Here is a 12,450-nt window from a genome sequence, read left to right on the forward strand (position 1 = left end):
ATTGCCTAATATTTCTTGTGAGTTACATACACTTAAGTCAACAGAAACCAAGATTCAGGCAGTCCTAGTCTAAGGAATGACTTAGAACACAAAGTTTGAATGATAATATGATAGAAAAAAATAAGGCAGAAACACTTTAAAATAAGTTTAGGAAGACAGTCCTCTTTCAATAATTTTTGAGATGCTTTTTGACATTTCAAAAGTATAATTTTATAATTTCTGTAAATTCATCCACATCAGCTGAGATTTGATTTTATTCAATTTCATGCAATTCAACAAGCATGTTTTAAGCATCTACCTATAAAAAAGATGAAAAAAAATTCCTGTTGATTTTAATTGTCATCAAGGGTCTTATATTCTACTGGAAGACAAAATATATAAAAACCATATTTCGGGTCTGAACAGTAAGAATTTTTGCTATAAACTATTATGTAATCTTTGGAACTGCAATGGATTTTAGCCTTAGATTAGGAAACCTGGGTTTAAAATCCACTTCTGCAAGTATACTCATATCTCTCTGAGCCTTAGCTTTCCCATCTGTAAAATGAAGAGGTTGAACTAGACGACCTTCTAAAATTATGATCCTTAATCCAGGGGGGATTTTGTGCAAATGACAAGGACCAGATTTCAGACATATTCCAATGAACCAGCCAAATGGATAAATGTGTCCAACCGCCTTTGCCATACATATGGATCTTCAGATTACCATAGTTGTCAACTCTCCAATTTCTTTAAATTGAAGAGAACAGCTCAAATCCTGTTATGTGGAGAAGGGCTTAGCCTTATTTAGGAAGACTGAATTGGACACTGGCTCAAGACAACCTTCTTCCCTGTGCAGTCCTGAACAGAATGTGATACGACAAAGGAGATGATATTCTCATCATGGTATCAAATGACATAAAAAGCATGAATTCTTAGCAGCAAAGGGTACTACTCTTCTGAACAGTAAATTAAGACTTAAGGACACCATTCCCAGACCTTATCCCCAGGCAAAAGGAATCCAAGATCAAAGTTAGTAAGCAGGTTGCTATGGAGTGAACTTAAGCTTTTAAGACCAGAAACACAATAGGCATTTTCTCCAATTTATCCTAACTGCTAAGAGAGACAAAGAAGTCTAAGCCTTGATAAATAGCAAAAGCCATTGAAATATGGAAATTATTTGTTGCCACTCATCTCAAGTTGTTAAACATTTATTAAGCCCTTACTATATGCAAGGTGGCATAGCGGAGAGAGTACCGGGCCTGAAGTCAGGAAGACTCATTTTCCTGAGTTCAAATCTGGCCTCACTTACTTACTAGCTATGTGACGCTGGGCAAGTGACTTAACTATGTTTACCTCAGTTTCCTTATCTATAAAATGAGTTGGAGAAGGAAATAGCAAATCACTCTATTATCTCTGCCAAGAAAACCCCAAATGGGGTCATGGAGAGAGGGACACACTGAAAAAAGACAACAAATATGCAAGGCATCAAGCTAAGCACTAAGGATATGAAAAAAGGAAAATAAACAAATGTCTGTCTCAAAGAGCTCAGAGTCTAATGCAGGAGGTAACACGCAAACAACTATACACAAATAAGATGATAAATTGGAGATAATGACAGAGAAGGCACTAGCATTATGGAGGAATTTAGGTCATTTCAGCCTCACAGGTAGCTTCTAAGACACATCAGCAGGATACTGGAGCAGCAGAAAGAGCACTGTATGTGGACTTTTGAATGTGAAATTGTGGGACATGAGTTTGCATCATAGCTCTGCCACTGTAAGACCACTTGTATGACCACAATAAATAAACAAGCATTTACCAAACACCTGAGTTGCAAAGCAGAACTGCAGTAGCTCAAAAGAAACGTGGGATGCTCAAATTTAGAGACATCTCCCTTCCAAATGTTCCTATGGACTCTTTGTGCCTGGCCTGTGACAGAGCCTTCCAAGCTCATACTGGTCTGATCAGCCGTAGCTGGACATACTGTACACTAACCCCAACATAGTGATGTCTTCAAGTACAACGGGCAACAAGCAACTCTGTGGGGAAGACGTGAAAAGTGCTGAGGATATAAAATACAGGGAATGAAACAACCCCTACCTGCAAGTCATTTGACCTCTCTGGACCTCAGTTTCCTCATCTGTAAAATAAGAGGGTTAAACGATATGACCTCTAAGGTCTCTACAGGATCTAAGAACATACCAGTGGTCTCACTTTCATTTCCTACACAAAGCTTGGCATCTCAGCTGGTCTCTACTGAACCCTCTTTTAAGCTGTTCTCAGTTTCGAGAGCGACCCCAGATGTTTTAAAACCGATGAGATACTGAAAGGGAAGTGAGAAGTGGCACCTTAGACATCAAGACTTATAAGAGCGGGAGGAGGAGAAGTTTCTCTGCCTTCTCCTCGTCTGTGGTTACCAATGCCAAATTTAAGGTTCACTGTCTTCACGTTGTTCTCCTTTTTTGTTGATTTTGAAAGATTAGATATCCTTTTGCCTAGCTGTGAGAAGGAAGGCTTTCGTTTCTTTTAATACTGCAGGGTATAGCTATGGCCAGAGCCAAGGAACAATGCACTATAACTGCCAAGTACTCATGGAAGACAGAAAACTGCAAACTTGGCAGTTTCTATTTTTCTTTTTTTAAACTTAACATTCTATGGAGCCTTAGTGGAGAGCTTCCAACCTATTTGAAAGCAAACTAAGGTATGATGGTTAGAGGAAGGCATTACTCCTCCCCCTCAACAGCATAAAACCGAGTTGAACTCAATAATTTATTCATTTTCACAAACTAACTGATCCACTTTATTACTCACATCCCTCCAGGGCTCTAGAGTCTCTGCAATAACAAGATTTCCCCCCCCCCCATCATTCTGCTCTTGGCTCATGACAACAATGATGGTGACTTTGTTTCTATCTCTTTAATGTGTTATGGAAACTATTTCTAGATCTTCTCAGTGCCAAGAGATGAGGATGATGGACTTTAACTTGAGTTTTTTTTGAGTACCAAATTTTATCCCCTGGGGACAACAAGAGCAATGTGAAATGAGTAGGGAGGGTAATCATCAGTACAGAAAGTGGAAGGAATATCTTGCTAACTCCAACTAGAACAACTATGTATATTTTGAGATCTGACAAAATCGTCAGCTCATCTTAAAGTGGATTATACTAAAGTTAGCTTTAGCCATTTTTTACAGAGATACAGGACAAGGGACTCAATATAAGAGTGATTTATCTAAATCAGATTGAGTAAATAATTATTTGTCCTGGAAGATCCTTCTTGACACATGTAACAGGCTTAAATATCTTCAGTTTCTTAGTGAATAGCCATTTTTCATAAAGTCTTTAGAATTACAAAACGAACTTCTGGATGTGTTCTGGATATTTTTAGAACAGTATGTCCACCAGAGAACAGTTGATATGGGATCTGTATTTAAATTAAAAGTTACATTTTCTCCCTTGTGAACCGTTATTTAAATATCATGCTAAGATTAAATAGATAGCTACCACACACAACTCATTTTTTGTTGCGTGCCAGATGCAAAAATGGCAAAGGCATTAACGGATCATTTTTTCAAGGGATTCTTGATAATGTGTCAACTCTTTGATCAACTTTGTGGCCTTTTAAAAGTCCTTTGAAAGAGTTCTCATTAATTTAGCTAACCCATTAAGAGACTTCTAAATTGGCTTGGTGAACTGAGTCTGAGCTTTTACATTAGGTCACAGATTTAAAATTAAAAGGGATATCAGAGGTCATCTAATACAAAGCCTTGCTTTTACAAGTGAGGAAACTGAGGCCCAGAGAGGTTAAGTAAATTGCTCATGGTCACACAAGTAGAAAATATTATAGGCAGGACTTTAAGTCAGGTCCCATGCTGCCAGAGTCAATGTTATTAAGTCACATGGCTCCTCTTTTCCTAGATTTCCATACATTTCCATGTGCTTGACATTGCTACCAAAACTGACTTGGATAGAATGATAAGTGTATGAACACACAATGATAAAATTGGTTATTATAAGTTGTAACTGCCTAGCCATCATATCATGGTGACTAATTTACAAAAGAATAATAATAATAATTCACTAGTATATCACGTAAGATTTTTCTCACAACATTACTATAGGTGATATTATTATCTCCCTTTTTTGTTGTTGTTATTCAGTTGTTTCAGGCATGTCTGATCTCTGTGATCCCATTTGGGGCTGATTTGCCATTTCCTTCTCCAGCTCATTTTACAGATGAGGAAACTGAGGCAGACAGGGTGATGTGACTAATGTCTAACGCTAGATTTGAACTCAGGAAGATAAGTTTTCCTAACTCCATGCCCCATGCTCTATTCACTGTACCATCTAGCTACCTATCTCCACTTTAAAGATATGGAAACTAAGGGTCAGATAGGCCTGGCAAGACATGTGCTAACTAGTTATATGTGTTAAAAGTAAGGTTCTTTGGCCTTCTGATGCCAAAGCCACCTTCATCTTTCACTATGTCATCCAGCGCATCTCACAAAATTTCACATTCAGCGTGGTCACTAGTTGAAGCACTGTTTGTTTTAAATGACTTCCTACTTTGCCTTATAATCTCATAATTGCAGGTTGGGTGGGTGGTGTTAATAGGGGGAGTAGGAAGATTTCAACCACTTGCTACTAAAGAGCGTAGTTGATCTTGTCTCGTTTTATTCTGTTTTTGTTGCTGCTAGAATTAACTTTGCATATCCCAAAACATACTTTGGAGTCTGTCCTTCACACTGTAACTATGGCACAGAAAAAAGAGAGGACACACTCACCTTGGGGTGCTATCAGAGTTCTTGCATTTTTCTGACACCATCCAATTGGTTGAATAAAAGGACTATGAATATCACACCTGCCAAAAATATACAATATTACTCTAAATAGAGTACTCTTCTAACTAAAGTAAGAGAAAGAGTTCAAGATTGATGATGGATATCAAGAGCAATTATCTTAAAATTACAGATGATCAAAAACAGCTTTATGTATGCTACCTTGTATTAAACATCTTGTACGTTGAATAACTTTGCCTTAGTAAGCCATAACTTTATCTGAGGTCTCACCAATCTTTATATAACACAAACCACCAACAATGTCCTTCCCTACCTCAAACCTACATTCTGCATGATGCTCTCATTTCATCTTACATTCATCGTACAATCAAAATTTGTACAGGTTTAGTCATTTTCAGAAGAAGTAGCTCTTTTATTACATATTATATTCTGGAAAACAGTGCTAGAAAATTATTTTAATGACAACTTCTTCCTTATTTAGCGCTGTAGCTCAGAAATACCATCCCTCCTTTCTAATACTATGTTAGCTTAATGTCATTATATGATCTATGTTCTCTGCTTTCTTTAGGCTTCCGAAGAACTCATTTACCACTTTAATTTTTATCTTCTCTAACAGGCAGCAGAACTATTTCTCAAAATTTTGGGGGGAAAAATGAAATTCTAGAATACTGCTTCACAAGAATGTTCTCTTTACCAACTAGACAAAATGTAACAAGATGACTTGAACTATACACATTAATTCAAATATGACACCATTAGTAGTCTATCTCATCATACAGGGGGAAAATAAGTTCTATGATTCAACTCTCAGGAGAGAAGAGGAAGAAAGAGTGAAAAAGGCAGCCAACTTCTCCCATGGTTCTATCATCACTGAGCATTCAACTTTATCTGAATATGGATCACACCTGATTATCTTTACCAGTAAAATGGTGCACTGGTACGTCTCACTGAAAACCTTACAACATCTATCCAGAGGGCTTCATGCACTCACTGGGCATTTGGAAGGTCGGCTGACCCCTCTCCTCATCTCTGTAGACAGCTCCCAAATTGGTGGGAGGAGTCCATCATTCTCCCATATCAGTGCCAGGATAAGTGGGAAGTCACAATATTTTAGATGAACAAGGACAGGTTCCTCACCAATAATCGTAGCTGTCATCCCAGTTGTCAAAGTGAACAAGCAGGCGATCTCCAACAATATCTGCGATGGTGGCCACACACACCAAGGAAGGGTTCTTCCTGTCAACCGCTTCAAGCTTCATTCCTACCCGAAGTTCTTCTGCTGGAGTTTCAATCTAGCAAAGCATCGCCATGGAAATACATTTTAAAGACAGCATGAAAGAGAACTAAACTAATATATTTTTTTAAAAATTCCATGATTTCTGCTACATTTCATTCCTTATCTTCTGGAATAGAGCTAAGAATATTCCAGTAAAGACTGTGCAAACAGGCTAGTATAACATATAGAGTCGTTATAATCATGTGAAACCTAGTTTTTATTTTATGGTTTCCTTCTGTTAATCATAGCAAGCAATTTTTATAGCACTTTGAGGTTTGCAAAACATTTAAAAATAACCCACTTTATCTCCCCAAAAATCTGGGAGGCATTTATAATAATAAAAAACTATCATTACACCCATTTTACAGATAAGGAAACTGAGGCTGGAAGTGACTCTGTGACTTGCTCAGAGTAAGTAAGGTCTGAGGCTAAGTTTAAAGTTTTTCTGACTCTGGAAGCAGAAGCATTTATTTGGTGGGTTATTTTTTCCTTCACTTAATTATCCTTCTTTGCAGTTCTTACTCAAATTAGATTGAAAAAAAAAAAACAACTTAGGATTACTGAAAGCAGTAGTGGCTTTAAAAAAGAACAGTCTTTTAACTAAAACAAAAGTTATAAAATATGTAAGGCATGCACTTCAGTCACTTCAAAACAAAAGTTAAATAATCTGACTGCTTGTTCTTGAAAATTATGTGGACTCCCTCCAAATTTAAACTGCATTTCCAAAAATTAGTGGGAAAGTTTCTAGCATTTGCTCATGACTAGAATTCATTTTCAGGTTTCAGAAGGGCACACTTTACCTGCATACAAGCTCTATACCCAGATTTGAAATTGCAATGTAATTTCCAAAAATGGCTTTAACAACATAAATGCCATTTCTGAATTCTTAGGTCCATGGGAAATAGTGGGCACTGGAGGCGAAAGAAAGCTGTCTGCACTGAAGGATTCCTGGATGCTCTCACACATAACTCACCAAATCTTCACAAAAGCCCTCTGCAGTATGCAGAGTAGATATTAACATCTTCATGCCAAACAAAGGGAAACTGATGCACAAAGAACTGAGATGCCTACAACCAAAGACATCCAACTAGCAAGAAGTAGAACCAGGAAAAGAAACTTGTTTTCCTAATTTCCAACATATACTATTTATACTAGGGGTGTGGGGGGTGGGGGTGGAACTTGTGGCCTCGAAGCCATATGTGGCCCTCTAGGTCCTCAAGTGCAGCCCTTTGGCTGAATCCAAACTTCACTGAACAAATCCCCTTAATAAAAGGATTTGTTCTGTAAAACCTGGACTCAATCCAAAGACCACACCCAAGGACCTGGAAGGCCACAGGTTCCCCACCCTGGTACTAGGTCAGTAAGGTAAAGCCACCGTCACCAGATTAGAAGATTGTCATTTCCCTTCTCACCTCTATAGGTTTTCAAGGCAGCATGAATGGAGTGACGGCCCAAGGAAAATCCTACCTCCCTCCTCACAGAATCTATGCCCTGAATGTACAAAATTTGGTGGATCCTTTCTCTTTCTATTCAATTCAAAAGCAGATTTTCTTCTCCATTTCAAGTGTCTGTCCAAGACATATGTACTAATGGATTAAATGGACTAACTATTCAACTTCATTTCAAAATCTATGTAATATACATTCTCTGTAAGATCATGCTGTCCTTCAGTCATTTTTCAGTCACGTCTTTCATGACCCCATTTGGGGTTTCCTTGGCAGATACTGGAAAGGTGTGCCCTTTTCTTCTCCAGCTCAGTTTACAGATGAGGAAACCCAGGCAAAAGGGGGTAAGCAACTTGCCTAGGTCACAGATAGTAAGTGTCTGAGGCCATTTTTGAACCAAGAAAGATAAGTCTTCCTGACTTCAGGCCTAGCGCTCTATCTATACACCACCTAGCTGCCCCTTCTGTAGGATCCTATAGCTTTATATAAGTAAGAGCAGTATCTTTTAAGAGACATAGATAAAGATGCCCTCCATTGATAGTAAAATTCTTCCATTTATAGTTTGCTCAGTATATCCCACATGATACTACCAACACCTTGATCAAGAACACACTTCCCTACTTTCTACCTTGTTTGTTATGGCAATTGCATCTGTCTCAGAATCTTGTTTGATCTTGATATAGACAGAGGAGGCACAGGGCTGGAAAGAGAGTTCTTAAGGCTGTGCTTTGCTACTCTAGAAAGTCAATTTAGTTTTTAATCACAAACAATAAACACAGTAGGATCTCATCTTGTCTAACCCTCTCAGTCAAGTTTAAGCAAATTACATATAAGATGCAATTGGCTGTGGAAAATTATTTGCCAAATTACATATGGCCTTTTCCTTCTTGCATTTTTATCAATTATGTCCTCAATACGCTCATGGGCCTATTGATTGGTTAATAGATAGTTCTCATGAAGGTTTTACAGGGAAAATAAAGTTATATCACATGGTTCAGTAGTTACTAATACTTTCAACATCACCATTTTTGAATAACAAAGTAATCCAAGAGCTTTTCCATATTTTTAAACCATCTGCCAGCCTTGAGATAACTCTAAAATTAATGTTTCTTTATTTCCTTGTCATCTCCAACACAGGCTTCATACACTCAACACAAACTTGGCCTACATGTTATTCTTGACCTTATCTTTTTAATTTTCACTTCCTGATATAAGATATCCTATAGCAATAGCCTCAACGTGGTGCTTCCACTGTAACTGATGATGACAACAGAGTGCTATTTCATTAAAGGTACATTTTTCTCCTATAGGATTATGCCCAACCTATCAATCTGGGGATAGCTGAACAAAGTATGGTACCTGAATGTAATAGAATATTATTTTCCTGAAATGATGAAACAGGTGATTTCAGGGGAAACTTTGGAAGACTTGTTAGGAATTGATATAAAAGTGAAATAAGAACCAGAACAACTTATAAGACAATAATAATACTGAAAAACAAAGACAACTTTAGGACTTAAAAACTTAAGGTGATCAATGCAATCCCCAATCATAACTTCAAAGGACCAATGATGAAGCAGGCTACCCACCCCCTGACACAAAGATAATTAACTCAGGATACAGAAAGAGACATCCATTTTTAGACATGTCTAATGTGGGAATTTATTTTGCTTGCCTATGCATATTTGTTATTAGTTATGCTTTGTTTTATTTTTAAAGACGGAGTGGGAAGTGGGCAACATAGAGAATATATACTTGTTAATTTACAAAAGAGAGACCAGAAATACTGAAAAATTTTTTCCATCCTATTTGAGTTCCTTAGGTTTCTAAGTCTTCTAAAAGGCATGTAGCCTTTCCTCTCTTAACCCAGAATCACTTTTTTTTCTTTTTTGCCTTTCTTGTGCTGCCTAATATTTGCCTTCCCATGGAAGACATCAAGAAGGAAGATAAAAGCTGACTTTGTCTAGGAACATTTTCTAGCTTTTTATAAAACTGTTCAACTTCTTCAACCTTTATAACAGATTTTGATGCAAAAACTACAATAATCTTCATAGGAGTCATTTTTCTTACACTTATAAATTGGTTGGTTGTCCTTCATTCTTGCAGAGGACCAAAATAATATCACTATGGTAGAGTCAAATTATAGTGTGTCTCACTGTGGCAAATCAAACCAATATGAACTCAGAATGCTCTATCACAGGACAGGCACAAATAGTGCATGGGAACATTTGGGGGAGGATTCTCTAAATCTGTGCATCTTGCATTTCTTTTGAGCTACTTCGATTCTACTTTGCTCACAGAGCACAACACCTTCTTTGATGTGGGTACACCATTCGGGGTGGTCCTTTGCCAGCAATCAATTGCAAAGTTCTTCAGAGAGACCTTGAGAGTGTCTATGTATCGCATGTGAGAATTTGCCTTGCATGAGTTCTCCATAAAATAATCTTTTAGGCAAACATACTTATGGCATTTAAACACCATGGCCAGTCCATTGGAGTTGGGCTCTTTGTAGTAGAGTTTGAATGCTTGGCAGTTTAGCTCGAGAAAAGACATCAATATATAGTACTTTTCTTGTTAGGTGACCTACAGAATCTTCCTAAGACAATTCAAACAGAAGTGATATAGTCTCCTAGCATGGCATTGGTATACTGTCCAGGTCTCACAGGCATGCAACAATAAGGGCAGCATAACAATTCTGTAGACCTTCAGTTTGGTGGTCAGTCCAACACCTTTCCTCTCCCACACTTTCCTTTGGAGCCTCCCAAACACTGAGCTACCTCTGGCAATGTGTAGGGGTATTACAAGGCCAGAGAACCAAATATTCTATGTAATGATATAATCTTGATGCTTTTGGAGACATAATTCTCCTAGGATCACAGACCTAGTTGGAAGGAACCTTAACATCCATCTAGTTCAAATTCTTTATCTTGCAAATGAGGAAACTGAGGCACAGAGATTAAGTATCATCCTAAGTGAGAGGGACAGAATTTAAACATAGATCCTTTGACTCTAAAACCATCACTCATACCTCACAACCCAAAGAAAGCTTCTAAGCTAACTCCTTTATTTTTCTCTCCAAGGAAAATCTGTGACCCATTTTTCCATGTCACTGCAAGTTATTTATATCTTCTGATTTCATTTCCTATAATAATACGAACATTGATGAGTTTCAGTTCCTGTAGTAGCATATCTTCTTTGTCATCGAAAACAGATCTTGCATTCAGAGGTCTAGGAGTCAAATTAATGTTGAGGCAGTCTATGAAATAAGTGATGCTAATTGTCTCCTGAGCCATTTTTCATTACTCTACCACCACGTTGACTACCCAGGAGAAAGGAGCACTTTGTGCTTTTCAGTTTCATGAGTTCATTTCATCACCTAGAGTTCAAACTGCTGAAGAATCTGGAGACACTTCTGGCAATGACAATTCCTGGAGAAAAGTAACAGACAGAGGCAGAAATGGCATCTGGAACTTGTCCACCCAAAGGGGAGAAAACCATGCTAGTTTTTATAATATTAAGCACAACTTTTCTAGATACATTCTGTCTACCTGAAAAAATCTACACTGGTTTGAAAAACACACCACCTCATACATAGGTCAATTTGCAGTATGAACTATTGGGAATGAACACATTTTGAAATGAGACCTGTAATTTTTAAGTATCCTCAAATGTAATCCCTTTTACCTATGGCTCATTTACTTTCCATATTTAAATTATTCTGTTAAGAAAAACTGATACTGCCCAGAGAAATGGTTGGTTTTTAAGTTGGAGAAAAAAAAAATGAAAGGCAGAAAAATGAATTCTTAAAGAATCATCAACAGAGGCGGTATGGTAGCAGGGGTAGGGAACCTGCAGCCTCGAGGCCACATGTGGCCCTCTAGGTCTTCAAGTGCGGCCCCTTGACTGAATCCAAACTTCACAGAACAGATTAAAGGGCCACACTTGAGGACCCAGAGGGTTACATGTGGCCTCAAGGCGGCAGGTTCCCTACCCCTGCTACCATACTGCCCAATGCTGAACTTGTAGGTCAGGACAGATCCAGGTTCAAATCCTGCCTCTCAACACTTACTAACTGTACATGAATACTATGTATACTATGCTTGTACACTAGTTTGTGACCTACGCATTAGCTATTAGGATGACCATCAATGTAGCAAACTATAAAATACTCAGGAAACCTGGGATTCGAAAAAAAGTAGCCTGATTTATATTAAAGTAGATACTTACCACACTTCTGCTTAGGAACAGTTTCTTGGGAGCATTCTGTAATTTAGAGGTCTTCAAGTTGTCCGTACAAGTAACCTTGTCCTTTTTGTAACCTAATGGAAATGAAAAGTTTTATAAATACCGTGCACATGGTTATTGAATTAATAATTGTTATTTTTATTCCAATTTTAAAAATCTTCTTGCCTACATTTCTCTGACTTACAGGAAATCTATGGATTTATCTATTAGGCATCTAGAGTCTCTAATTCATTCAAAGATCTAATTCATAAAATGTAAAACTGGTCACCCGAATTTTCTTCATGTACAGAAATCATTTCCTACTACAAGTCAATCAGTCCTAGGTCCTTAGACATCCAAACCAATCATTAAATAGTTCTCAAGTAGGCAGAAAGATATGATGACTACCAGGAAGGCTTTCCAAAAACTCTCAGACATCTTGTCAAGGAGTTGAACCCAACTGTTCCCAGACACTCAGAGAATCAATGCTGGCCCCATACCACCACCATCCCATCATCATATCAGGAACAGTATTAACTGTATTTGTTTAACTGGTTAATTAATTTCCAGTTCCCTATCAAGTGGCATGAGGAACTCTAGTCCCCAATTCTTTTTATTTTTTTATTTTTTAGGCAATTGGGGTTAAGTGACCTGCCCAGAGTCACACAGCTGGTGTTATGTGTCTGAGGCCGGATTTGAACTCAGGACCAGTGCTCTATCCACTGC

General features: G+C 37.8%; 1 protein-coding gene across 12 annotated transcripts in view; it reads right to left on the bottom strand.

Moving 5' to 3' along the window:
• The window catches only part of L3MBTL4 (L3MBTL histone methyl-lysine binding protein 4), a 483,848-nt gene that overhangs the window by 291,672 nt on the left and 179,726 nt on the right, over positions 1-12,450 (bottom strand). For all 12 annotated transcript variants that reach the window (XM_078153507.1, XM_020974982.2, XM_078153506.1 and 9 more), the window contains 3 exons: positions 11,728-11,819; positions 5,917-6,071; positions 4,765-4,841 (listed from right to left, as the gene is read on the bottom strand). In XM_078153507.1, coding sequence (XP_078009633.1) covers positions 4,765-4,841; positions 5,917-6,071; positions 11,728-11,819 — 324 coding nt within the window. The remainder of the gene's footprint in view (positions 1-4,764; positions 4,842-5,916; positions 6,072-11,727; positions 11,820-12,450) is intronic.

This window comes from Phascolarctos cinereus, unplaced genomic scaffold, assembly GCF_003287225.1.
Source record: "Phascolarctos cinereus isolate Bilbo 61053 unplaced genomic scaffold, phaCin_HiC Scaffold_4;HRSCAF=312, whole genome shotgun sequence".
In the NCBI taxonomy this organism is placed as follows: Eukaryota; Metazoa; Chordata; class Mammalia; order Diprotodontia; family Phascolarctidae; genus Phascolarctos; species Phascolarctos cinereus.